We start from the raw sequence: 27841 nt of genomic DNA, 5'->3' as shown, positions 1-27841 counted from the left end.
ACGGCAAAACATTTGGAAATGGTAAATATAAGGCGAAATACAGTTAACACCGAAAATGACCCACAACCCCATTACTAGTCCTTTAAGGCCTAAAGTGCTTAACAGTTCCCTTCACACTGATGCCTTACATACTTACCAAGCATGTGATGCATGTTCAAGACTGTGTGGAGCGCGGGTTATTGAACACCTTTTAGCAACTGGACCTTTGTCAGCGCATTAACCCACAGCTGGAAGAGGCTGAATGGAAAATGTCAAAGTAGCGAATCCTTCTCCAGACTTGTTCTTTCACAGCTCTATTCAGATCAATGACAGACTTGGTGTCGTATAAAACCACAATTATCAATCTCTTCTCCATGATCAATTTTCAAACGGTTGGAACATCTGACCATTAACAATGATGCTACAAGTCCCAAGTACCAAATTCAAGTCCATGATTGGTCACAGTTCAACCGTTTAACTTTCATAGTTTGTTCAATGGTTGCATGTTTTCTACGTAGAGCCCAAAAAATTGACTTAAAGTGATGTGTGTACGTCAGAGTTTTGGGTGCGGAGTCCTGAAACGGGCATGTACGCATGTTTACATGGACTTTTAATGGGAAGTGGTCGCTTGAGCACGTGCTGTAGAGGGTATTGTGAGTGTAGCTTTACACTGACACCAACCTATGACGCCCAGGAGTAATGTGGGGTTCAGTGTCTTACCCAAGGACACTAACACATGGCAGTACGACGTGAACCAAACCTGCCATCTTCAGGTCAGAGGTCAACCGCTCTACCGCACGACGGCCACCTGTCAAACACAGTTGTGTTGAGTACAATAATTGAATATCATTGATTATTCTTTGATCATTCTTTGATCACATCTTTTGATTTTCCTTTGATTACCTCTTTTGATAATCTTTTAATAACATCTTTTGATCATCCTTTGAACACTTGTTTTGATTTCATCCTTTTATCACATTTGATAATATCTTTTGAGATGCTAAATAAAGATAACTTCGGATAATGTGCATTTTTGCTTCAAGAGGATGAAGATGAAACAGTTTTTGTTTTCTGTTCTGATGCAGGAAACAGAGTTTAAAGTGTTTTGTTTTAGGATACTTCTCAGTCTGTTTTGTTTGCGTTTCACATTTTTTTCAGATTCTCCCCAGACGGAAGACTCATCGTTTCCTGCGGAGACGACCGGACCGTCCGTCTTTGGGACACATCCACCAAACACTGTCTGAACTGTTTCACCGACTGCTGCGGGTAAACGCTCCAAAGAATCAGAAACAAAGAATCAGAAACATGCTGAGCTTTCAGGTGGAAGTCCGCTTTATTAACTGCACAAGTGCAGTTTATGTCAGCAAGAAACAATTTCTGCTCCTTTAGTTTAAAGAACTTAATCTTCATAAAGAAAAAAGGCTCAAGAAAAAATGTCTTTCATTTTTTACAAGACCAATTATCTTATCAAAAAAGTTTTTTATAAGCAAAAGCAGAAAACACGTATTAGTGACTTGATTTTTTTAAATTAAAATGAGAATTCTTTTATAGATACATTTTTCTTACTCAATAGGCAGATTCGTTTTTGCTTATTTAAGAAAATGTTTCAAATTTTAAGAATTTTTGAGTTCTTTCTCAAACTTCATGAAGCATAAAGCTGCTGTAAGTGGACTTTAACAAACCTTTGGAGAGTTTTAGCTCTTCTGATGCTGGAGCAGCACAGTGGTCTGAACTTTGAGCTCTGCGTGGTGTTTCTGGTTCTTCTGCTGGTCTGCTGTGACTGAAGGCACATTTTGTTTCTTCAGATCGTCAACATTTGTCGATTTTAACTCCAGTGGCACCTGCATCGGTTCTTCAGGAGCCGACAGCTCCCTCAACATCTGGGATATTCGGACCAACAAGCTTCTACAACATTATAAAGGTCTGCATGCTGGAGCCAGACTGTGTCTGTTTCCAGTGACACACTTATGCTAATCCTCTGAAATTATCTCCCAGATTTATGGGACTGCTTCACTTTTCAGGCTAGACTTTCCAACAGGGCCCTAAAGGCCCACTGCCCTGCATGGTTTCAGTTGTTCCACTTAAACCCACCTGGTTCAGTTCATCATCAGAGCCTGAACTCAGATCTGCTCCAGAAACATCAAACAGGAACGCTCATGAGGTCTGAGATTCTATATAATTAGATAGTAGAGTTTGGAAAAATACACTGCAGGCAGTACAACCATTGATCTAAAATAGCACAATAATGGAGGATTTATAAAGTAAATAAACTGTAAGAGCTTTTGTCACAGCGAGTAAATGCGTCTTCAAATTAAAGTGCTTTGAAGATTTTTTTAAACCTTTATTTATTCAGACAGGACAGATGAAGAACATCACTCTTATTTACAACTGTGACTTGGAAAACAGACTTTTGAGAAAAGAAAGAAAGAAAGAGGTTACAAAAACAAGAAATAAAATAGGATAGGATCAGAAAAAACACATTTTCTTTTTTTCTTATTACTCATTTTCAAAGTAAAAGTATGAAGTATTTTTCATTGACTAAAAAGAAATTAGAATATCTGAATTAAGTTTGGAAACACTGATTTTTTTATGAACATAGTCAACAATTTAAACAAAAAAGGTATATATATATATATATTATATAAAATGAAGAAAACCTATGATGTGACGTCATGCTAACATGGTGGAGAAGTTTGACCGGAACATCCCTGTAAAATGTTTGTTTTTTACACTAAAGATAAAAAGTCATTTTATAAAACACTTTATTTTTGTTTGTTTTTTTTTGTCGGAAGAGGCTTGTCAGTTTAGATGAAGGACTGTGGGTGTTTTCTATTTGTTCCATTTCTATTCAGGTGTTGCTGGGTCTTCATTTGTTGTCGTCTGTTTGTTATTTATCTACTGGAACTGCAGTCAGAAGGATGGAAAAACTGTGGGAACATTTTCAGGATTTGTTGTAAAAGTCTGTTTTAAACAGGAGTGTCAGACTCAATCACACAAGAGGCCAAAATCCAAAACACACCTTAGATCACGGGCCGAACAGGATAAACATTTATTGAACACTCTAAAACTACATTATTAAAACTTTAAAACTGTAAGTTTTTTTAACATAAATATGAATAAAAAGTCAGGAATATTATTCCAGAATAAATCAACTTAAACCTTAAGTAACTTTCAATATTTTACTCTCTATAAAAATATATTTTGTCTAAATTTTACAAGTTAGAAATAAGAGCAAGATAACATCAGACCATTAAAAACAATAAAATAAAATGATCTGGAGGGCCGGATGGAATTACCCAGAGGGCCCCTGGGCCTTGACTTTGACACATGCCCTATAGCAATTTTTTAATTGAAAAAAAAAAACGTTCCCAGTCGTGTTTTAATTATGATTATGGCGTTTTTAACCAAAATCCCACAACCTAAAGCCATTTTTCATGCGGTTCTGAAGCCTCTGTTTCCAAAATCTCCTCTGAGGGGGCGTGGCTTTTGGAGCTGATCTGAGCAGATCTCCGATCTTCATTAGTGAATTGAATCAGATCCACACAGTCATTAGAGAACTTTACAGCCCTGATTTGGGTATATTATACTTGCCCTCATGGGACTTTCATTCGGATTGTTTCTGTGCTTTGTAGTCCACAGTGAAGGAATCAACAGTTTTTCTTTTCACCCATCAAACAACTTCCTAATCACCGGCTCCAGTGATCACACTGTGAAGGTCCTGGATCTGCTGGAGGGACGCCTCATCTATACTCTCCATGGACACAAGGTGACGCTGCTGCAGTAACGCTGAAACAAAGTTCCTTTTTCTCAGCATTGGTTTCCACTCATGTTGTAGTGAATGCCACATTGCCCCAGTGGTCTGGTTAATGCCATGCTTTAGTGTATGAATGTTTAATCTGAACGTTAGGAAGATCAACAGGGCGACGTAATTTCACATGAAGATGACTTTTATTTTGAAAATGCTGTTCAGGACGTTGTGAAGTCGGTGGGCTTTTCTCAGGCTGGAGATCTCTTTGCATCAGGAGGAGGTGACTGTCAGGTGAGAAACTTTGTTGAGAGCCTTTATCCAATGCTTTGCTGCTGCTGCTGCCTGTTAAAATCACAATGTTTTTGCAACTTCAATATTTTATAGTTTCCAAAATTATCTTACTGTTTATTACACATAAATAGCAACATTCATATAGAGTAGGGCTGGGAATCACTGGGCACGATACGATGCGATACACGATACATGGCTCACGATATCGATGATATCATGATACTGCGATAATTGGATAAAAATAATCTCTAATAACTCACATTATATAGAAGAACAAATATTTTTTGGGAAAATGTATCCCCATTTATTTTTTATATTGAACACAATTATAACTAGATATATGCCATTACCTGCAATGCTAGTAGTGTGAAGGCTGTAAGCTGAATTTGGCTACTGAAAATGCTGAAGTCTAAAGCTTGCTAAAATACTAGCTAGATGCCAAATTAGAAAAAAAAAAAAAATTAAAAAATTATAATTTGGCCAAAACAGCTAGCATATTGTTAGAATATTAACCATACCCTAAATTAGCTTAAAAAACGGGGAAAAATGTCTAATGTAGCTAAAACAGCTAGCATAATGCTAAAATATTAGCTTCTTCTTTTCCTTTCAGCTTTTCCCTTCAGGGGTCGCCACAGCGAATCAGTTTCCTCCATCTAAGCCTGTCTTCAGCATCCTCCACTCTAACACCAGCCACCTTCATGTCTTCATTCACTGCATCCATAAACCTCCTCTTTGGTCTTCCTCTAGACCTCTTTCCTGGCAGCTCTAGACTCAGCATCCTTCTACCAATATATTCACTGTCTCTCCTCTGAACATGTCCAAACCATCTCAGTCTGGCCTCTCTGACTTTATCTCCAAAACCTCTAACATGTGCTGTCCCTCTGATGTATTCATTCCTGATCCTATCCATCCTGGTCACTCCCAAAGAGAACCTCAGCATCTTCATCTCTGCTACCTCCAGCTCTGCTTCCTGTCTTTTCTTCAGTCCCACTGTTTCTAGTCCAAACAACATGGCTGGTCTCACCACAGTCTTGTACACCTTTCCTTTCATTTGTGCTGAAACTCTTCTGTCACACATCACACCTGACACTTTTCTCCACCCATTCCAACCTGCTTGCACTCTCCTCTTCACTTCTTTTCCACACTCTCCATTACTCTGTACTGTTGACCCTAAATACTTAAACTCCTCCACCTTCTTTATCTCTTCTCCCTGTAACCTCACTCTTCCACTCTGGTTCCTCTCATTCACACACATGTACTCTGTCTTACTGCGGCTAACCTTCATTCCTCTCCTTTCCAGGGCAAACCTCCACCTCTCTAACTCCACCTCCACCTGTTCCCTGCTCTCACTACAAATCACAATATCATCTGCAAACATCATAGTCCATGGTGATTCCTGTCTAACCTCATCCGTCAGTCTGTCCATCACCATTGCAAACAGGAAGGGGCTCAGAGCTGATCCCTGATGTAATCCCACCTCCACCTTGAACTCCTCTGTCACCCCTACAGCACACCTCACCACTGTCTTACAGCCCTCATACATGTCCTGCACTGCTCGGACATACTTCTCTGTCACTCCAGACTTCCTCATACAATACCATAGTTCCTCTCTGGGCACTCTGTCATAAGCTTTCTCCAGATCTACAAAGACACAGTGGAGCTCTCTCTGACCTTCTCTGTACTTCTCTATCAACATCCTCAAAGCAAATGTTGCATCTGTAGTGCTCTTTCTTGGCATGAAACCATACTGCTGCTCACAAATGTTCACTTCTGCTCTTAGTCTGGCTTCCACTACTCTTTCCCACACCTTCATTGTATGGCTCATCAGCTTTATTCCTCTGTAGTTACCACAACTCTGCACATCTCCCTTATTCTTAAAAATGGGCACCATCACACTTCTCCTCCATTCCTCAGGCATCTTCTCACCACCTAAGATCCTGTTGAACAACCCGGTCAAAAACTCCACTGCCATCTCTCCTAGACACTTCCATACCTCCACAGGTATATCATCAGGACCAAGAGCCTTTCCACTCTTCATCCTCTTCAAAGCCCCTCTCACTTCACCTTTACTAATCTTTCTTACTTCCTGCTCCACAACCGTCACCTCTTCTACTCTTTGTTCTCTCTCATTCTCTTCATTCATCAACTCTTCAAAGTATTCTTTCCATCTTTCCATTACACCACTGACACCTGTCACCACATTACCATTCCTATCCTTGATCACCCTAACCTGCTGCATGTCCTTCCCGTCTCGATCTTTCTGCCTTGCTAGTCTGTACAGGTCAGTCTCTCCCTCCTTACTACCCAACCTAGCATACAAGTCATCATAAGCTCTTTGTTTGGCCTTTGACACCTCTACTTTCACCTTACGCTGCATCTCCCTGTACTCCTGTCTACTCTCCTCAGTCCTCTCAGTGTCCCACTTCTTCTTAGCTAGTCTCTTACTCCGTATACACTCCTGCACCTCCTCATTCCACCACCAAGTCTCCTTATCAACTCTCTTTCCTGATGACACACCAAGTACACTCCTACCTGTCTCCCTGATCACATTAGCTGTAGTTATCCAGTCATCTGGGAGTACCTCCTGACCACCCAGAGCCTGTTTCAACAATGAATGATTCAATTCTAAAATATTAGCTAATCTCCAAATTAGCCTAAAAAATAGAAAAATGTCAAAATTAGCCAAAACAGCTAGCATGTTGTTAAAATATTAGCTAAACTCTAAATTAGCCTAAAAACCCCAGAAAAATGTCTAAATTAGCCAAAACAGCTAGCATAATGCTAAAATATGAGCTAATCTCCAAATTAGCCTAAAAAACTGAAAAAATGTCTAATTTTGCCAATTATTTAGCATTATTTAAAAGTTTTAGCTAAACTCCAAATTATTTTTAAAAAGTGGAAATATGTTTAAATTAGTTAAAAGCAGCTAGCATGTTGCTAATTAAAAGCTACACTCCAAATTACCCTAAAAATCCCAGTAGTTGCTGAACATTTATTAAGTTTAAATGGTGCCTCTATCTGAAAGTATTCAGAAGTTTATAAGTTTTAAAGTGCTCAAAGTTCTTGAAAGACTTGAGCATTTTCTTATTTATTTCCTATGGGGCACATTTTGCTCAATATTTCAAAAACTATAAAGTTTATAAATACCAAAAATACAAGCAGAAATGTCCTGAACAAGCTGAACGTTTTGATACCAAGATTGCTGATTCTTTGAAAGTGTGATTGAGTTTTTACCCGTGGATAACGTACCGAAAGGAGCAGGAGAATCACTATAATGTGAACGTTTTCTAAGCATTTACACAATTAACAACTTTTGTCTTATTCTGTGCAACAAGTAATATATACTTTTGTGCAACATTGCTGAAATCAGTAATACTATGTCTTTGATAAGCACTGACATCAATTAAATGTAAATTATCTGTAAAATTCAGTGTCAACAATAGTAAACATGAACAGCAGTGTTACTACTTAGTTCAAAATTGTTGTAAACAACACAACAAAAAATAAATATTTCAAGTAGCTGATTAAAAAATACGATCTTTTTCAAACAACATTTTTTATCTGCTCCTGATTCACAACAATTTGAGTATAGAAATACTCAGAAATGCTGTTTTAAGCTTAATTTTCTTTACACATGTCCTCTGATATGAGAAAAAATACCACAAAACATGTTAAAAACATCAAATTGTATCAGAGTGGGTCTTTAAAGGTAGAAAATTCTGGGAAGTTTCCACGGATGAGGGCTCAGGCCAGAATGTATCTGTGAAGGGATTAGAACTTGTGTATTAAACGGATAAATCCCCAGTTTACTTCACTGACGCTGACAGATGAGTCAGCCGTCCCTCATGCTGTCATGTCAGTTTAGTCCTGGACTTTTTCATTCAGATTCTTCTCTGGAGGACAAACTTCGACAGGAAGTCTTATCACGATGTCCTGCAAAAACACGGCCAGCGCTCCACCCCAGATCCGCCCCCCCACCTATCTGACATCCATCCCCGGAGCCCCCACCTGCACCACCCTCAGGACTCCACAGTCCAGGTCCTTACTGTCTCAGCGCGGTCACAGGAAGTAATAACGTTCAGCGGTTTCATGCCATCGGTTTGTTCACAGGTCAGTCCGGCGGTGGCCGACACGCGCTCCGCTGACCCGCAGGTCATAGAGCTGGGTCAGCCCCCCCACAGCAACATGGTAAGCTGACGCACAAATCTGAAGCTCCACAAGCATGACAAACTGGAGGAAGAATCATTTCAGATGTTTCAGTAATCACAAAAGAGAAGCATCGCCACTCAATAACTAGTTTAGTTATTTATTTCTCTAAAAACACCATTTTGCAGGAGAGAAATCCCACATTTTTATAAATGATTAGTTTCTTTGGTGACCAGCAGGTGGCAGTGAAGAGCCATGTTTAGTCTTCATCTGAAACTGCAAAGATGACACATTAACATTTATTGTGAATTCCTCTGTAGCTTTTATCTGTTTGTATGATATGTGTCTCCTGAATTTTGGTTTAGGAGTCTGTTCAGAAACTGTTAGCTTTTTGTTTATAATTTGACTTATTTTTAACTATTTATTACCATTCTTTAAATTATTTTTAACCCAATTGTTCACCAACTAAAAAAAAAAGTTCTCTATATTTTTAAAATTCTTTTTGTAAATATATTTTATTTAAAGGATGTCAGGGCATAAAAAATGAACTGGAATGTGAGCGGAAAGTTCTCACTACTTTGTAAGCTAACGCACTGCATTAGTCTCAGCTCTTATCCGTTTACTGGAATCAAGCTGATTCTGAGAAACGGCCTGAAACACCTGCACGGATTTCTTTCTTTTTTCTGGTCCATAATGTAAAAGTCTAATGATTATTAGGAAAGTGGCTCACTCTCCTGGAACTCTGTGGATCTGGTCAGGTCATGTCTGCCCTTCCGCTGCTCAGTGAAGGATCGGAGAGCTCGCCGTGGTCCGTCATGGCTGCCGGGTCATGTGATCGCTGAATGTTTGTATTGAAGAGCCGTGTCCTCCCACTAACATGTTCACATGCAGTCTCTGAATCCTGCTCAGCTGTTTCTGGTTCAAGTGGAGCTGCTTGTTTCAAAGATAAATCCTAGATAACGCTAAAAATACATCCAAAATATTATTAACAGCAATAAATAGTGTCTATGAGGTGTTGTAGAGTCTAATAGCTGACAGGAAAAACATCTGCAGCGAGGTTCAAGTCTCTGACGGAAGGAGTGTCTCAAGCAGAGGATGAGGTGTTGCCACCTCCTCTCACCACCACACTCACAGACTCTAGGGGACATCCCAGAACCCAGCGGGATCTCCTCAACAGTTCATCCTTCCTCTTCCTGTCAGCAACAGGAAGTAGGGCTGGACGCTGGTGTAGTGGTCAGCACTCTCACCTCACAGCGAGAAGATCCTGGTTTAAATCCCTGCTGGGTCCTTTCTGTGTGGATTAATCATTCTCTCCTCATGACTGTGTGGGTTTCCTCCAGTTTACAAAAACAGACTTCATTGTAGGGCTGTGTATCGATAATAATTTCACATAGTCTAATAAAGCAGATAGTGATTTATATTTGATGTGGATGTAGACCAGCTTGACCCTTTAACATCTGAGGCATCGCCAGTGACACTTAAAGGGTAACCAAACACCAAATCAACTTTTTCTGGGGTTTTAAAAGTGCTGTATATTGGTTGTTGGCAAATTTTTGAGAAATTAAAATAAACTTATTTAATTCCTAAAAAATATAGTCGGAAACCATCTGTGTGCTGCCCCCTACAGGTTGAATCGGTTGTTAGCTTCAGCATGACTGGTAGGTATTTTGTCTTAAGTTGTCAAAAATCTACTGGGTTGAACAACTTTCTGGTGGACTTGGAAGTTAGGGAACAGAGGTTGAGTTCGATTGGCATAGAATCCAGTGAACTCTGTCCTGGTGATTGATTTGCAAAGAACGTTTCACTCTGGATTGTTAGTTTAATACGTTAGCCTTTATTAGCCATGATGCTAGCAGCATTTTACGACATGGGTCCTCTTCAGACCTGCAAACCTTCAGCCATGCCGGTGTGGTGCCAACGTTCCCCCTGCCAGAATGAGTATCCCAAACACAATATACGTGTTACAAAACAAATCAACAAAGCCTGAGACCGGGGATACACATTCTGGGAGGGGAAACGTGTCTTGGCACCACAGCATTGCTGTCAAATTAACAGCCTCTAAATATCTGTGAGATTGATGTTCACTGGCATGAATGACAAAGTTTGCCTATAAAAAACATCCCAAAGTGCTAAAAGAAAACTATCCTTTTCCACATTTTCAAATGAAACCAGATTTTTTATTACTTTTAAGATTACATAAGTGGTAAATAAATCTTAGTTGCATTCAAAATTTACCTTCAAATAGACGATTTCATAGTGAGAATAAGGCTCAAGCTAGCATCTTTAACTGATACAAGAAACATTTTTTAAACGCAAGAACCTGGATGATAACATCAAATACACCTGCCACACTGTTAAGATTCAAAACACTGATAATAGCAGTAAATTGTGTGGCAGGTTAAAGTTTGGGCCTCAGCTCCTTCACCAACAATTGCTGTGCTTATGTCACTGATCAGAAAGTTAGCGTTAGCGCTACATTTTCTAGCTAGGCTTTCTCCAAAAAAGACGCTCAACACTAGCGGCATGGATTTAGAAAATTGTGTGCATACTACCTTTCACTTTCTTACCAAAACAAAAAAAAAAAGGGCGACCGACAACATTTAGGCCCTTAAAGTAGCTCTGGGCTACTTTAGCACTGCAACGTGCAGCATTTTACGTGTTGCTAACATGAATTTCCATCAGTTTTTGTCCTGGTTTCATACAAAGACGTGCGATTAACATCCGCTATGTTTTAAAACATCAAACATTGATAAAAATATACATCTATGAACCAAGCTAGCATGCTAATCTTGAGTTGCTAGCACCCACTTTAGCACACACTTCACGGTTCCAACCTGATTTCTCTCTTATTAAAATTTGATTCCTGTCCTGTGATGATTCCTCTCCATCGGATTATTTTGTTGTTGAGCTTTTTGTAGTGGATAGCAAAACATTGTGTCTCCTTTTGTGCTTCTTTTCGTACTTATTCATCACTCAGGAGTCAATGATTTGTATTGCCGCATGTTTGTCACGCCGTATGTTCACGTGATTTCAATCCAGTCAAATATATCAATGACTGTAACTTTTGAACAGTTAACACGATCATTCTAGTGGATTGTGAAGGAGAAAAGCAGCTGAGCCGCTTTTCTCCTTCACAATCCACTAGAATGATCGTGTTAACTGTTCAAAAGTTACAGTAAATCAAAGAACATAAAGAGTCAAGTGGGGTCAAGTCTAAAACCAGTTTGTTCTCCTGCTGCTGCTGTGAATGGAGGAGGTGGGGGGGTTACACCTAAGTCACTAGGAGTTGTGGTGTGAGTGCGTGGGAGGATGGATCATTCATGCTGAGATGGGTTCGGCGTGCGCCGCCTCTGCTGTCAGCTCTCATCAGCTGACTCCCATCACGGAGAAACCTCGTCTTCCCCGCCCTCCCCGCCGCCGCCGCCGCTGATGTGCATGCACTTAGAGGGCTTTCCCTTCCGCTCTGCATCCGTGCTTCCCTCCATCACCCTAATGGGTTCATGCCTCAGCGGAAACACGGAGATAAGGGATGTGAGAGCCTGAGCGGCAAATGAAAAGCATGACACACACACACTCATAGATGGGGGGGGGGGCAAAAGGCCTGAGGTGTGGATGTGGGATCAGGATGTTCCTCTTGCCATCTGTGTCCTTTCAAAGGGTATTTTTGTGTCTTTTCTTTCAATGTGATAAATTACTTTTCTGTGCATTTTATCGTTACAAAAAAAAAAAAAATCCCCCCTCATTCCCTGAAGCGGCTCATTTACAGTCAATCTGTTTTCCTCACATTTTCACATGATTCAGCTTTGAGGAAGCACAGGAACTGTGCAGTACAGTGTATTAGAAAGTCACTAATGTGTTTATTCCTGTGAAAAGCACCAGCTGGGAAAGTCTTGTTTACTTCCTGAGTCGATTGTTCCTTTCTGCAGCGACAGAATGTACAGAACAGAAAATATGAGTATGTTTACATCCAATACAAGAAGCTGTAAAGCTGAAGAAAATAAAAATGCATTTTCTTTCTTTATATTTAAATTTTTTTAGTGCTATAGCTTTACACATTTTAAAATTAATTGAGTTTTAGGATTTTTTTTCTCTTTGCCTTTTTACATTTTTTTAAATTATTGTATTAAATATTTTAGCTGACTGTGATGACGGGGGGTTCATCTCAGGCCTTAATCTGCAGAACCCCCACCACCCCCCCACCCCATCCCTCTTAACAGCTTCCTCCTCATAAATGTGCTCCTCCAACTGCACTCCCAGCCAACACTAACTACCTTCACTTTCTTTTCCACTTCCTGTACTCGTGTGGAGGCAAGTAACTCATGTAAAACTTAAAGCGTGTTCCAATTTATTCTGCAAATAAGTCACTTACCATTAGAGTATTAAATGTTGTTGAACAAACCTGATTAAGAAAACAGTATTTTGTTCCAAAATAAAAACCTTTAAATGTTCCACATTATCACAACAGAGTTCCACAACATTTATAGGCTCTAAAGAACTGAAAATGTGTTGAACTAACTGCATTAGGAGGTCATATTTACTGAAATCAAAAACATCTTCATAGTTTAACTTCCATTTGAACATGGGAGCCTTATCTTGTAGCTTCACAGTTCTTTCATCCGTTGAACTCCTTGGAGAGTTTCTGCTTGAAGGATGTCAGAATAGCCTCCCAGAGCTGCTGTTTGGAGATATTTGAGGAGGCTCCAAAGGTTTTCAATAGGGTTGAGGTCAGTGGAGGATGGGGGTGGGGTGGGGGGGGGCACCATCAGTTTATCTCCTTTTAACAGCCAATGATAGAGTGGTAATCCTGCAGCATAAGATGGAGCATCTTCATGATGAAGATGATTTGGTTCTTCTTTTTGTACCACTGAAGAACGTGGTCGGTCATAAACTCTGCCTACTTTTCAGAGGTCATTTTCACACCTTCAGGGACCTTAAAAGGTCTGACCAGCTCTCTCCTCATGATTCTAGTCCAAACCATGACTCCACCACTTCCTTGCTGACACTAGTCTTGTTGGGACATGGTGGCCGTCCACCAATCAGCCACTACTGGACCATCCAGTGCTCTCATCAGTGAACCAGACTGTTAGAAAATGAGTCTTCATGCCTGTCTCGGCCCCCTGCAGCTGTTTCTGCTTATCTACACCTTTAACAGTAAAAGAGCCATATACAGAAGTCTTACTTTAGACTTTAAGAAATTTGGATTTGCATTCATTCTTTTTTTAATAATAAATATGCATTATTTCTATTTTTTGCCATGACACACACATGAATAATAATAAAAAAGACGCTCTGTGCCACACAGGATCATCTCAGTGCAGCTCTGGACAGCTAGTAACCAATGTTGTGCAGCATAAGATAATATGGTCCTTTAACTCCTAAAAGATCAAACTTTTTACCAAAATTTTCCATATCAAATCTGTTCATTCTGGAGGTAGAGTTGAGCAAACAAGATGTCTTCAGGTCAACAGGATGTAAAAACCTACATAGTTTATCATCTATGTGAACCTCAGACATCAATTAACTAATCTAAATTAAATAAATGATAATTAAGTAATCCTTACTTTGTTACCATTTATTGAATTGTTCTTTTTCCCTCTTTGTCCTCAGCAGTCTTACTCTGCTGGATTTTATTATTTTAGTTTGGGGTTGGATCTTGGTAGTCTTAGTTTTCAGGATTTGTTTATTTGTTTTCTTTAGGCAGTTTTGGTTATGCAGCCATTATCAGGAGCTGCTGACTCTGACGGTCGACATGTCTGGGTCAGCAGTCTCCATGACTTATTTTGTTTGTCCAAGGAGCCACAATGGAGAGATAAAAGAGACACATGTGGATCTGGAGCTGCAGGTTACAAACCCCTGAACTACACCAACCTGTGTGTCTGGATCAGCCACAAATCTCTCTTCATGAACTATCAAAGGTTTTTTTTCATTGTCAAAGACATTCAACTATTTCACACTTTTCAGCAGCAGATATCCCTTTTCTTTACCATACTGCTTCAAAAACAATGTGAACTTCCTTCTTTAGAAGTTTCTCCTGTAATTGAACTCACCAGGTAAGCTACTGATCACAGGTATCTGAGATTGATTACTGTGATCCAAACAACCCAGACAATATTATGTCTATGAGTTTCAATGAAGAACAAAAGTGATTTGATCTTTTTGACACTTAAATGCAATTTAGGTACACACTGCGTGCACCTGCATGGATACTTTATTAGAAATATCATAAATTGGGAAAGTGTCTCAACATTGACTTATTGTCAGGACCGTGCAGCATTCAGGACTCTGTTGTTCCTCCTCTTCGTGAGCATAACAGTTTGAATGACTGGCCTTGTGTCTGCAGCAGAACATCAACACAGTGGAAGTACATCTCTTGACACTCGTTACGTTTGGTTCAGAGACTCACCTCAGTGACTCACTTCTCATGCACTTGCTAACAAACTTTAGTCTAATCATTAATGATGCAAAAGAAAGGTTCTAACTCCAGAGGCAGAATCCTGTCCATGCTTTGCTCTCCTCACCAGAACTGTTTCACCTAGATAGTCTGACTGGTTTATCCTCCTTTATCTTATTTCTTATTCAACACACACACCTGCGCACAAACACACACTGGAGTTGTGTCCTAAATAGGGAAGATTTAGTGTTGCTCGTGGGCTTTGGAGAGCAAAGTCGATTCAATTTTCTTTTCTGAAGCTTGTCTCCTGTCTCAGACTTTATTTTTTTCCCTTTGTTGATTGTGGATACTTTCCGATTATCTAGCTTGTCCCAAATGTATTTTAATGATAGTTTTCCTTCTGTGCAGTTGCTGTCGTCCTCTTGCATTTGCCATTTTTGTTACAACTAACACACCAGTTGCGTTGCAACTCTTTTCCTTCATTTATGCTGTGCATGTTCTTTCTTTTTGTATGTAACATTGCCATTGGTTTGACCAGTATATATTTTTGGTGAAATTTCACTTAAAAATTGGGACCATTTTACCTTCTAACAAAGCTCACTTCCCTCAAGTCATTTTTTTCTAGTCTGAAACCTCTAAAGTCCGCCTATGACAATTTTTTTATTTAAAAAAACATTCCCAGTAGTGTTTTAATGATGATTATGAAGTTTAACTTCTTCAGAATCTACTGGAATAACAGTGATTGTGTTACAGTATGTTAGAGAGTTTGTGTTAAAGGGTTAAGAAATACTGAACAAGGAGATGTATTCCCAAGAAGCATTAATACAACCAATGCAGGAAGGTCCTTGTTGTTAGTTATAATGTCATTTCAAACCATGTTTGGTCCATGTAGCTCTAATTGTTTAAGGATTTTGTAAATTTTCTAAATCTCCATGTTTTTCTTGTCATAAACCTCATGCCTGCACTGCAATAAGCTCCTATTGTCACAGATGGAAAAAGTCATTAACAAAGACAGAGGACATATCTTGCCACTGAAATGCGGCTGTAGAAAAACCTCCACTAATGAAACTGGATGATTGCCGTGATACAGAATCAGTGTGAATGTACTTCATGTGAAAATAACAGGCTACCTTAACGTCTGGCAGCTTCGCCGGCTGATGCTATTTTCTCCCTGAGTGGAGGCAGAAAGGATGTGGCCTGTTGAACTGCGTAGGCAGATCAGACAGCTCATGGTTCTGCTGCTGGTCGGGTTTATTTCTGTACATCTCATTTAGGTTTGCAGAAAAACATGCTATTCATTTTTCCCCTAAACAGTTCCCAATGTGTGTTTTCTTTTTTTTTCATTTATCCTATTTAGATGAATAAATAAGCAGACCTTGGTCACCAATGGGAAAGGACAGACTGTTATCTTTAGTTCAAAATTAGTTTTATTTTAGAAGAATTTTGGGTTTAGTGTTTGATTTGAGATTGTAGAGCCTGGCAGTCTTTTGAACAGTTCCTTTTTTGAGCCATATTCTGTGGTGGTATTCTTTTAGAAACTTTCCAGCCCTTCAATAAGCCCTTAAATGAATGAAATGGCTTCTTTAGGACTAACAGACAAAAACTGAAGAATAGGAAAGTAAAAGAAAATTGTCTTAGTTTCTGTCTTACAAGAAAAATAATAATTTTCAATTTGCAAAAATATCTTAGTTTGAGAAAACATGTCTAATAGTGTCTAGAATTTCTTAAAGAAAAAAAAATACACTGCTCACCAAAATTAAAGGAGCACTTTAAAGAAACACATTAGATCCATCAGATCTCAATATGAAGTTGGATATCTATACAAATAACGACAGGGCAGTGTCTTAGGAACAAAAGGATGCCAAGTCTTTTAATGGAAATAAAAGTTTTCAGCCTACAGAGGCTCAATTGTGTAGACACCATCAAATCAGAGTGAAATGAAGATGTGACAGGCTAGTCCATTTTTTCCAGAACTTAATTTCTGCAACTCAAGATGCTTTTCAGTATCTTGTGTGGCCCCCACCAGCTTGTATGCATGCTTGACAACGTGGCGGCATGCTCCTAATGAGACGACGGATGGTGTCTTGTGGCATTTCCTCCCAGATCTGTGTGAGGGCATCCCTGAGCTGTTGTACAGTCTGAGGAGCAACCTGGTAGCGCCTAATGGACCCAAACATAATGTCCCAGAGATGTTCTATTGGGTTTAAGTCAGGGGATGGTGAAGGCCATTCAATTGTTGCAATTCCTTCATCCTCCAGGTACTGCCTGCATACTCTTGACACATGAGGCCGGGCATTGTCGTGCATTAGGAGGAAACCAGGACCTACTGCACCAGCGTAGGGTCTGACAATGGGTTCAAGGATGAGCACAGTGCCCACTACAGGACGTGGGGCCCTCAGGCCACCTTCATGAAGTCTGTTCCTGATTGTTTGGGTAGAGACATTCACACCAGTGGCCCTCTGGAGGTCATTCTGTAGGGCACGAGCAGTGCTCAGCCTGTTCCACCTTTCACAAAGGAGCAGGTATGGGTCCTGCTGAGGGGTTGAGGACCTTCTACGGCCCTGTCCAGCTCTCCCAGAATAACCACCAGTCTCCTGAAATCTCCTCCATGTTCTGGAGATTGTGCTGGGAGACACATTAAACCTTCTTGCTGCAGCACGTGTGGATCTGCCATCCTGGAGAAGATGGACAACCTGTGCAACTTCTGTAGGGTTAAGGAATCGCCTCATACTGCCAGTAGAGATAATTATCGAGCCAAAATCAGCACGAGTGGAAAACCAGCCAAAAAAGATCAAGAGGGAGAAACTTGAAATGACCTCCACATGTAACACCAGTCCTGTTTTAAGGGTTTTCTAATTGTTGCCACTGAAGTGCACCTGTTGTTAATTCCATGAACACCAATACAGCTGAAATTGATTAACGAGGTCCTCAGCTGGTTAACCAACCAGAAAATTATCAGACAGGTTTAATTCAATTCATGCCAGGCCCAATAAAAAAAGTGTTCCTTTAATTTTTGTGAGCAGTATATAATATATATATATACATATATTAATTTTTTTCTTTTTTGCTTATTTAAAGGGGCCATACCCTGATTTTCTTAAGCCTTTCAGAGCAAACTACGCCCACATATATGATCATATATTACCTCTGGAACACTAATAAAACCAAATACTAGTTATTTTTCAGGAGTTTTTGTCCTACCCGGAAGTAAAACGACTCGATTCCTGAGGCTCGTCCTGCCGCTGCGTGTGGGTGCCGCCCATTTCATGACGTCATCCTAAAGCCAGAGGCGTGTCTTCGTTTTTCTCAAGAAAATAAACATCAAACTTTTTGGCCATTGCTACGCTGGTTCACAACACAAATACAAGCGGCGTCTGCGCAACTGTACCTACGGGGGGGTCTTAAAGGAGCTCCGCGTCTAAAGTAACAAACACTCGTTTGAGCTGGAATATATTCAAGACAGGACACAATTGGAAGATATATGGTATTCTGCATCTAAAATAAAAGCTTTTTTGCTGATCACCGCTAACTCTGTGGGGAAATTGGGTGTTGGTCTTCGACTGGGGGGCCGAGTTGTCAGAGCAGACTCTTCCTGAAAGGGGCGGTCTCACTCTGTGACATCAGATCGTGACAAACCGCTCGTTTTCATGGGTATGAAAGTAGTAAGTTTCTGCTGTAAGAAGCGCAAGTTTTCAGAGGATTACTCAAAAATGCATGAACGGTCAAAATACCGCTTTGGCTTTGTTTATAGTGAGAATTAAACAGTATACTACACTTAAAAGCTAAAAAAGTTGTTTATCCTCAAACGGTTCCTTTAAAGAAAAGATAACATGGTGTCAGAATTTTTGACTTATTTCTAAGAGGTGTGATTTTGCAGTGAACGACTGAAAACTGACCTATGTTTTAAGGGCTGAGAAATCCAGGTCAAAGTTTCTGTCTGTACCAGAGCTGGTGACCCAGCATGGCACCAGGTCCAGCTTGAACCCCAACGTTCCCCTGAAGGTCATAGGGATCTTTCTGTTTGATAAAATCTGAATATTTTGATTTTAACTGATTTATTTTTTTCTGCTTAGAGAAGTACACTGTAAAAAATGAAACATTGGATCAATTAATAAAAGTTCTGTAATTTATTACATTTAAAATTATTATTTTATTGTATACATTTTATGAGTTTAGTAAACCATCAAATTTAAATTTTAATTGGATGAAAACTAATCATTTTAAATGTTAACAATTACAGAACTTTTGTAAATTGATATTTTTTTTCAGTGTAGTTATGGTCTTTATATATGAAATTTATATATTATGATTTTTCATGATTTAGAGGGTTTAAAATGATTTGATTTTGTCTAAAAATGTTTTTTACAGTATCTGTGAGTGTGACTGCATATAAGAGTTTATTTTATTTAGGAAATGTCTTTTCCTCTAAAGACCTCGGTTGTATTTCTTGTGCAAGTTTTAGGTGTATCAAGCCAGTAAAATGATCGTGAAAAAACTTTATAGATGGAATTGTGAGAAATATTTTACACATTGCAATACTTTACTGAAGTGAAAAAGATACATTAGCGTGGAATATTGTGGACCAGAAGGGAATTTTCTCAGTATTTACTGAACTCTTTAGCTTTCTTCTATTGAAAGTATTATAATACAAAGCTTCATGTTTTTATTCTTGTATTCATTTGTCATTTTTGTGTGATCTGTATAAATTCATGGACTTGCAAATGTTTTCTGACATAAATTGAATTGGAGTAGTGTTGACCAGACTGGTGACCGTTCAGTCTGACCAGTAATGGCTGGGATAGGCTCCAGTAACCCTGTGACCCTGAAAGGAGATGGATAGATGAAAGAAAAGCATGAACTGGACTTTGTTGAAATGTTGTCAGCATCCTGTTTATGGAATAACAATATCAATACACACAAATATATATATATATATATATATATCTCCTGTGGCAGACTGTGTCGTTTGATTGTGAGCACAATGAATTTTTGATGCAGTATTGATCGTTGTTCCAGGTTCAAAAGTAAGGTGGCTAAAGATGCTTAAGCGTTTTATTGTGGCTTTGAGTCTGGTATGTCTGGGAAGGAGTTTGGGTTTGATCAGCGCAGTCTGAGAGCTGGAAGGGTCATACAATGGGGCTATTGGCAGTGAGCGATGACATTGTTTTCCAATGAGGTTCCCACAGGTTCTTAGCAGTCCTTTTGGTATTAGCCTAAGTGCTAAAGCTTATTAGCATGTGACCGTGTGGCAATGTGATTCAGTTTAATCTTTACATGTACAACCAACGGTTTTGGCAACTCCTTTCATTGGCTCGACTTTAGAAGTTGTAAACGTTTTTGTTTTTAATGAATGGAATTGCATTCTTCGTCAGCCTCATTTGTACACGTTTACAGGGCAAACTCACCTGGGGCCCATCAATTCCGCCCAAAGGTAAACCTCATGGGGCCCACATCGAAATGTTTGTGAACGGACAGTGTGACATCTGTTAAAGACTTCTTTTCTTTGTAGCAGACTCTTATCGCTTGGAAAAATGAAAGTCCATTAATGGAACAAATGATGACTATTTATTTACTCCTTATTTAGGAATTAATTCCTAAATTAATATTTTGGATCATTATGACCAAGTGGAAATTTACTAAAGTTTGAAATTATTTTAAAAAAATCCTACAGTAGTATATAGTATAGTATAATACATTATGCTATACTATACTGTAGTATATTATAGTAAATATTATAGAATAGTAGTATATATTATACTAAATTATACTGTAGTGTAATGTAATATTGTATATACAATAATATACTAAAGTATTTTATATAATACTATGCTGTGGTATAATATGGTATATAATACAATATAGTATATTACAGTATAGTATATAAAATAAAAAAGTATAGTATAATATGATATACTATAATATACTGTTGTATAATATACAGTATTCTATCATATATTTTACTACACTGTAGCACAATATAATATAGAATTAGATGCTACATTATACTATACTCCACTGCAGTATAGTATAATAGAGTATGTAATACAGCATAGTATATTGTAGTACAGCACAATATATAATATAGTGTAGTATAGCATAGTATAGTATAATGGAGCCAAGATGACAACAAGCATACATCTGTTAGTTTCTTTAAACTTTCTTACTCTGTCATACTTTAAAATAATCAACCCTGTCTGAAAAGAAAGGAAAAAAGACAGAAAATACTCAGTAAAACTGGATTGCAGATAATCTCAGACCTAAACATCACCCCCTGCCTACTGCACTTTCCTTTGTGAATACTTCCACATTCACCTTTAGTGCTGGCACGTGGCTAGCTATATTTGAACACTTAAGGGAGCTAAATAAAAGAAGTCACCCATTTAGATAGTTATTCTTAGGCAGTCCCGTTGCAGATTCAATGAATTACTGCTCCACTTCAAAGGCCCGGGCACATCTGAGGTCTCCGGCTCTCATTAAGAACAAACAGAACAGTGTCTTGTGACACACAACCAGATCTGTGCTGGAAAATGCTCATGTGACGGCAATCTGCAAGACGTCTCATCAACAAGGGACATCCGAATATGAAGGATCATTTTAACTTTGGCTTATATCGACAAACGGCAGCACACTATAGATCTGTATTTAGAGGTTATCTGTTAGTCAGAATGGACAGCTGCGTTTGGGTAGGCCAATGTCAGAATGTCAGGGAGATCAAAACTGTAAGGCTATGACAGCTTTATTTTCAATCATAGGTAAGTTCATCCTTTTTTGCAATGAGTCCACTTCTCATGGTTATTGTTGCTCTTAATAATGGCGCCAAAAAAGATTGTGTTACTGTTTTGCTAGAAAGTTGAGTGTTTTTCCAGCATCATAATAAGCCTTGTGTTCCAAATGTTTTGAACAGGAGAATCTTTGTAAGTGAAACTGAAGGTGGAAGAAGTGCTATGTTGTTCTGGGATGTATTTTATGTAATCTTTTCACAGCTGAAGCTATTTGTCATTTTCTATATACTTCACACTTTTCTTTAACTGCATCTGCTGGTCTTCACACTTGCAAATTTGGTGATATCCTATTTCTCCAGTTTCTACCTCCCAATGCCTTACAATGGTTTTCCTGTTGGAAATGCTCATGAGGAAGCACTTAGCTCTGCTCATTCTACTGTTTTAAAGCTGTGGCTTGTTCGACTTTAACCTTTTGACCTTTATGGAGATAATCTAATAACATTCACAAGAATGGTTGAACTGTTTAAATGTTTCCTCTTGTTCTAAATGTGTGATCTGCTGTGGCTTTGAGCGTTTTTTTTCCTCCTATGCAAATGTTGAGGCTTATTATTCACATTACATTCTCTGATTTTAAAACTGTATATATATATATATATATATAGGGCATGAATTACAAGACAGATTGTGAAATTAGTGTATGAAATGAGTGTATGCATTAGATCCAACAAAACTGTAACACAAACCTTTATTAAATGTATTTTTAGATACATTCGTAAGTCGAAGACTGCAGTCGTTTTTGGCAACTTAGTTTAAAGTAAAAAAACAAAATGTGTACAAAAACCATTAGGAAGGGTTGGGCAACATGGTCTTTTTCCAATATTTCAATGTTTTTGTTTTTTTCCCCCTTTTTACTGTATTGACAGTATAAAAGAACTGGACTGAATGACCCCTCCCCTCGCACATTCCAAACAGGAAGAACCTGCTGGCTCCAAGCTAAACTCCAAACTAGTATTAAAAGACCCCAATAGATGCCAAATTAGCCAAAAAAGCTAGCCTGTTGCTTAAATACTAGCTAATCTCCAAAATACCCTAAAATTCCTCAGTAAACTAGTCAAAAATGTTAGCCTGCTGCTAAAATAAAAGCTAAACTCTAAATTGGCCTTAAAAAACGACAAAAGATAACAAATTAGCCAAAAATGTTAGCATATTGGTAAGATATTAGGTAAACTATTTTTTTTTAATTAATATAAAATGTTAAAACATAGCGCGTGAATATATATTTAAAGGCTTGTTGCTAATCTACTTAAAATGTTGAAATTTGAAGACGTTCTCATACATTTGCTATGGGGCATATTTTGCTAAATAGGCTGAAGCATCTGAATCTGAGCACTAGCTTTGCTAAAAATGTTGGTAACGCTTTATATTAAGGTGTGCTTGTTAAGTATTAATAAGATATTAATAAGCATTAGTAAGATGCTTATAATTTGCTTATAAGCACTTATAAAGATATTAATAAGCCGCTTATTACACCATTATCTAAATTATGGCATGATGTCAATCCAATTAATTATATGCTTATAAATACTTAATAAGCAATTTGTAAGCTACTTATTACAGTATTATATATTATCAGGTTAATGGGCCGGTAAGAATATGCTTATAAAGATATTAATAAGCTGCTTATTAGACTGCTATTAAATCGCAAAGCAATAGGCCACAAAGAATATGCTTATAAAGATATTAATGAACTGCTTATATTGCTTATTACTGATGTCTAATAACAAGTTAATAAGCCACTAAGAATATGCTTGTAAATGTGTTTATACACTGCTTATTACACTAGTTTGCAGTACCCTAATCTAAAGCGTGGACCATTTGTGTTAATAAAGAAAAAACACAACAAACACTGTATGAGAAGTTTTAATTTAAACACAAAACATTACAGCTTTAAACATGACACTCTCTTTTGCTGTTTAACTCTTTAAATAATGACTTGGTAAAACAAAACATCCAGTTTGTGCCAACTGTGTGGTTAGTGACTTCAAGGCAAAGTTGTACACAAGTCTCTGAGGGCAAGTCCAAGTCAAGTCCCAAGTCTAAGGTTACAAGTCGAAGTCAAATCACAAAATTGTCTGTTTTTTTTTTGTTTTTTTTTTACTGTTTAAGGGTCCCTCCCATTCTTGGGAAAACAAACAAACAAAACAAACAAACAGACCAAAAAAATGTGTTTGTCCTCTAGTATATTGTAAAAGCAGACACCAGAATTACTAAAGCCTTTTAATTGATTATTAACTGAAGGCTAGTTGTGTGAATGCATTCAATGCACTCCCTCAGAGCATGTCATGAGGTCCCGATGCAGACTTGATGCAGCACAACGACGGAGCACGACGAAGAACTCTGACGGTCCTGCCAGAGTCAAACTGGAATCCTTGAACGTGCGCGTGTCCCACTCACTCGGTTCCTATCGTCTTCGTGCAGTCCCGGGGTTTTCAGTCGCTGGGTTAGCGGCTCAAAGTCCAGTCCGATGCAGGGTACGCTACGTTAGCTAAGTCGCGCTGACTAGCAAGCTCACACCCACCAAGTGCATCTAAACTTATAAAACCATAAACATGCTATTCTGAACTCACTGTCCGTTCGTTCTTAACATATTTATCCGTTTCTGAAACTTGTTAACAGGCTTTCTTCATCCTTCAGCCACGTTTTTCTGCCGCGAGTTTCTCGTCTCCTCCTCATGACGTCATCATTCTGCCCCCTCTCTGCATCCTCCAATCAAATTAATAGTAACAAAAATATATTAAGGCCTCTTCCTAATTAAACAGCAAAAGAGAGTGTCATGTTTAAAGCTGTAATGTTTTGTGTTTAAATTAAAACTTCTCATACAGTGTTTGTTGTGTTTTTTCTTTATTAACACAAATGGTCCACGCTTTAGATTAGGGTACTGCAAACTAGTGTAATAAGCAGTGTATAAACACATTTACAAGCATATTCTTAGTGGCTTATTAACTTGGTATTAGACATCAGTAATAAGCAATATAAGCAGTTCATTAATATCTTTATAAGCATATTCTTTGTGGCCTATTGCTTTGCGATTTAATAGCAGTCTAATAAGCAGCTTATTAATATCTTTATAAGCATATTCTTACCGGCCCATTAACCTGATAATATATAATACTGTCATAAGTAGCTTACAAATTGCTTATTAAGTATTTATAAGCACATAATTAATTGGATTGACATCATGCCATAATGTAGATAATGGTGTAATAAGCGGCTTATTAATATCTTTATAAGTGCTTATAATCATCTTACTAATGCTTATTAATATCTTATTGATACTACGCCATAATTTAGATAATAGTGTAATAAGCGGCTTATTAATATCTTTATAAGTGCATATAAGCAAATTATAAGCATCTTACTAATGCTTATTAATATCTTATTAATACTTAACAAGCACACCTTAATATAAAGCGTTACCAAAATTTTTTGGTCCAAGCAGAAAACCTAAAAAAAAAGACAACAGTTTTAGGGTGCACCAACATTGATGGGTTGGAGTCACTCTAGAGGTCTTTCTCTGGGATAGATTTGGTAAGTGTGAATGATCACCTGAACTCTAGTCAGCTCTAAATAGACTGATGGACTTCACTTGAGGGTAAATGCCTCCATGGACTTTCAATGAGTGAAAGCGAACAAACTGAAGTAAAGAACGTCACCACAATACATTTATGAGGAGCCAGCAAAAACACCCTTAGGAAACTTCTGATCGACTGAGATTTTCATCCACAACCATCTTTAGGGTTTACGGAGAATGGTCAGAAAAAGAGAAAATATCCAGTGTGCTGCAGTTCTCTGGGCAGACTGGTTCCAGCAGATAGAAAGACAACAGTATCTCGAATAACCACTGGTTATACAGAGGTCTGCAGAAGAACATTTCTGAATGTACAACATGTTGATGCAGATGGGCTACAGAAGCAGAAGAACACACCACGTATCTCTCCTGTCAGCTAAGAACAGGAAACTCAGGCTACAATTCACACAGACTCACCAAAACTGGACAATAGAAGATGGAAAAACATCTGGTCTGATGGATCTCTATTTCTGCTGCTACCGGTACATTCAGATGATAGGGTCAGAATTTGGCACCTATAGTATGAAAGCATAGTAGGTGTGGTAGCCGTATTGTGACATATTTGGAGTATAGTAAGGCTGATGCCGTCATACTCAGGGAGAGAATGCTTCATTCTAGTAAGGGGCCAGTACTAGAATTACTAATGACTAGAGCAGGGGTGGCCAACCCTGGTCCTCAAGAGCCTCACCCCTGCCTGTTTTCCAGCTCTCCCTGAACTGCTCGATGTTGACAACCTAAATGGTGTGTGTTCAGTCAATCAGGATGCTGAATCACTTGAGTCAGCTAATCAGCAGCAAGCTGGTCAGGAAGATCTGGAAAACAGGCAGGGTTGAGGCTCTTGAGGACCTGGTTGGCTATCCCTGCTCTAGTCATTAGTAAGGAGAGCATACTGGCCTCTTACTGACCACACACATGCTAAGGGTTTGCAGGTGATACATAAGCATTCATGGGATGTCCTCAAACACTACGCACTAATTGTTTAATTTCCTCATTTCTAACAGTCTGGTTGTGCATGCAGGGCTTCAGGGGGTTGAAAATAATAAAACAAAACAGTACAATGTGCCCACGTCTCACCTACTTCTCCCTTACCCTTACGTGTCGTTTAAAGTCCCACTCCAACTAAATATTTTTCTATTGTAAAATGTTTCACAGTGGGTTCTTTTAATGAATACATTGTTTTTAACAAAAATGTATCTCATTAGACATTTGCCTCTGGGTTGAGGGCAGGACTGTTGGCGTGGAAGTAACCCTACGTAGATATCCCAGCATTCCTTTACACTCTATCCCGTTCGCTTATAGCACCTCACAACTCACAATTAACATTAGTGTAGCAAAAAAAAAAATTAAACGACAAGAAATTTCTGTGCTTTCCAGCTGTACAACTTTGAGCCAGATGGCAGCTCAGACGAGTAAAATGAAAAAATTATTATATCTGTTAATCTGCAAGTGGAGGAATTAAAATTGTAGCAGAGCAAGAAGACTTTGGCCTACTCATTTCAGTTCACCAACTGAATAAAGAAATATTCAGAAATGATGTTTTAATCTTTTATACATGTCCTCCATCATGAGAAAAATGCTACAGAACAGGTTAAAAACACCACTTTCATTGGAGTGGGTCTTTAAGTGTTTGCTACGACCTGTGCCCCGCAGCATACCCATAGGAAAAAAGTGTGTATGAAAAATGTTGCTCTACAGATCACTGAGCGGTTTATGACCTTAATATTTTGTATGGGTCACTTGCGTGTCCCTAATGCTACGTTGTTATGCCCCATTTAGTCTAGGGGTCTGGGGCCTAGCATAAAGGTGAAGTAAAGAAGAAATGTGTAACAAAAACACAACAAATGTCTCCATAAAAGGTAGACAAATTTATTTTCAAGAAAAATAACCAAACAATAACCAAATGTGAACCAAAAGGCTTCAGGGTGAACCAAGGCCAAAATAAACAACATGATCCCAATGATCGTGATTTGCTAAGCCGGACAGTTTCAATGTTAAGTCAATGGCACAGATGTGAATTGAGGCGATATGAAGTCCTGCGGAGCGATTTGAGCAACAGGCGTAGCATGGCAGTCTGGCAGCAGCGAGACTTGCGCAGAGATCAAGTATCTAAATTTTGGCAGGTCACCACATCACATCTACCAATCAGGAACTCAGCTTTGGGCACTAATGGTTTTAGTAATTCAATCAGCGGAGAGAATACTAATACTAATTTTCCCCTCTCTGGTTAACTCTTGCTATCGTATAGGGTCTAGATGACCCCACCCTTATATTAATGTGTGATCCCCGTGAAAAAAAATTGACAATATTTTATGTCTGTTTGGTCACAGAGACACAGAAACACCGGCAAAGTGTCTGTGATAGAAAACAGCTCCCTGGAGTGAGAGTGAACCAGCTCCTGGAATCTCAGAAGGATCTCATGAACCCAGACATGTAGACGCGTAACTAATGTTTTTGTAGAAATCTTCACAATAAATAAACCTGATCTCTCAACATCATCTGTGTCTTCCATACATACTAAGTGAGATATCCACAGCCATGTATCAATCACGCTTAAGACATTAGCTGGTAGCTCCTCCCACACGCCGGCGTCAAGCTCAGGCAGTGAATTTGCCATGCAGCGAAAGAGGGGCGAGCCACACAAATTTGTTGCGCAAATCCCATTTGTGTGAGCATAGCATTACAGGTTTGCCCTTTACGAAGCAGACAGCCCGTATCCTCCGGTCAGGCCAGTTGTGACTAAGGCTCTAATGATAGCTGCATATATCCATCTATACACACAACGTTGCTAGTTCTGGTAACATAGGGAAATGTACTTTGGCTAGACTTTAGTATGTTGTTCTGAAGTGGTCCAAAGAGATGCCAAACCTGTGTTTTCTCAGTTTCCGTACTTCCAGTGCCCTCATTGTGCGTGCACAATGCTTGCAATTAATAAGCCA

General features: G+C 38.7%; 1 protein-coding gene across 6 annotated transcripts in view; it reads left to right on the top strand.

The window, feature by feature from the left end:
* poc1b (POC1 centriolar protein B) overlaps positions 1-27841 on the top strand; it is a 53560-nt gene that overhangs the window by 9061 nt on the left and 16658 nt on the right. For 5 of the 6 annotated variants that reach the window (XM_036212206.1, XM_036212207.1, XM_024261871.2 and 2 more), the window contains 6 exons: positions 1138-1245; positions 1785-1900; positions 3612-3745; positions 3950-4018; positions 7904-8056; positions 8129-8206. In XM_036212206.1, the coding sequence (XP_036068099.1) occupies positions 1138-1245; positions 1785-1900; positions 3612-3745; positions 3950-4018; positions 7904-8056; positions 8129-8206 (658 nt within the window). Of the gene's footprint in view, positions 1-1137; positions 1246-1784; positions 1901-3611; positions 3746-3949; positions 4019-7903; positions 8057-8128; positions 8207-27232; positions 27361-27841 lie in introns of those variants that run through there. The other variant, XM_024261873.2, reaches the window with a different exon arrangement.

This window comes from Oryzias melastigma, linkage group LG6, assembly GCF_002922805.2.
Source record: "Oryzias melastigma strain HK-1 linkage group LG6, ASM292280v2, whole genome shotgun sequence".
In the NCBI taxonomy this organism is placed as follows: Eukaryota; Metazoa; Chordata; class Actinopteri; order Beloniformes; family Adrianichthyidae; genus Oryzias; species Oryzias melastigma.
Note: the sequence above shows the minus strand (reverse complement) of the source record. Positions and strands in the feature narration are given on the sequence as shown.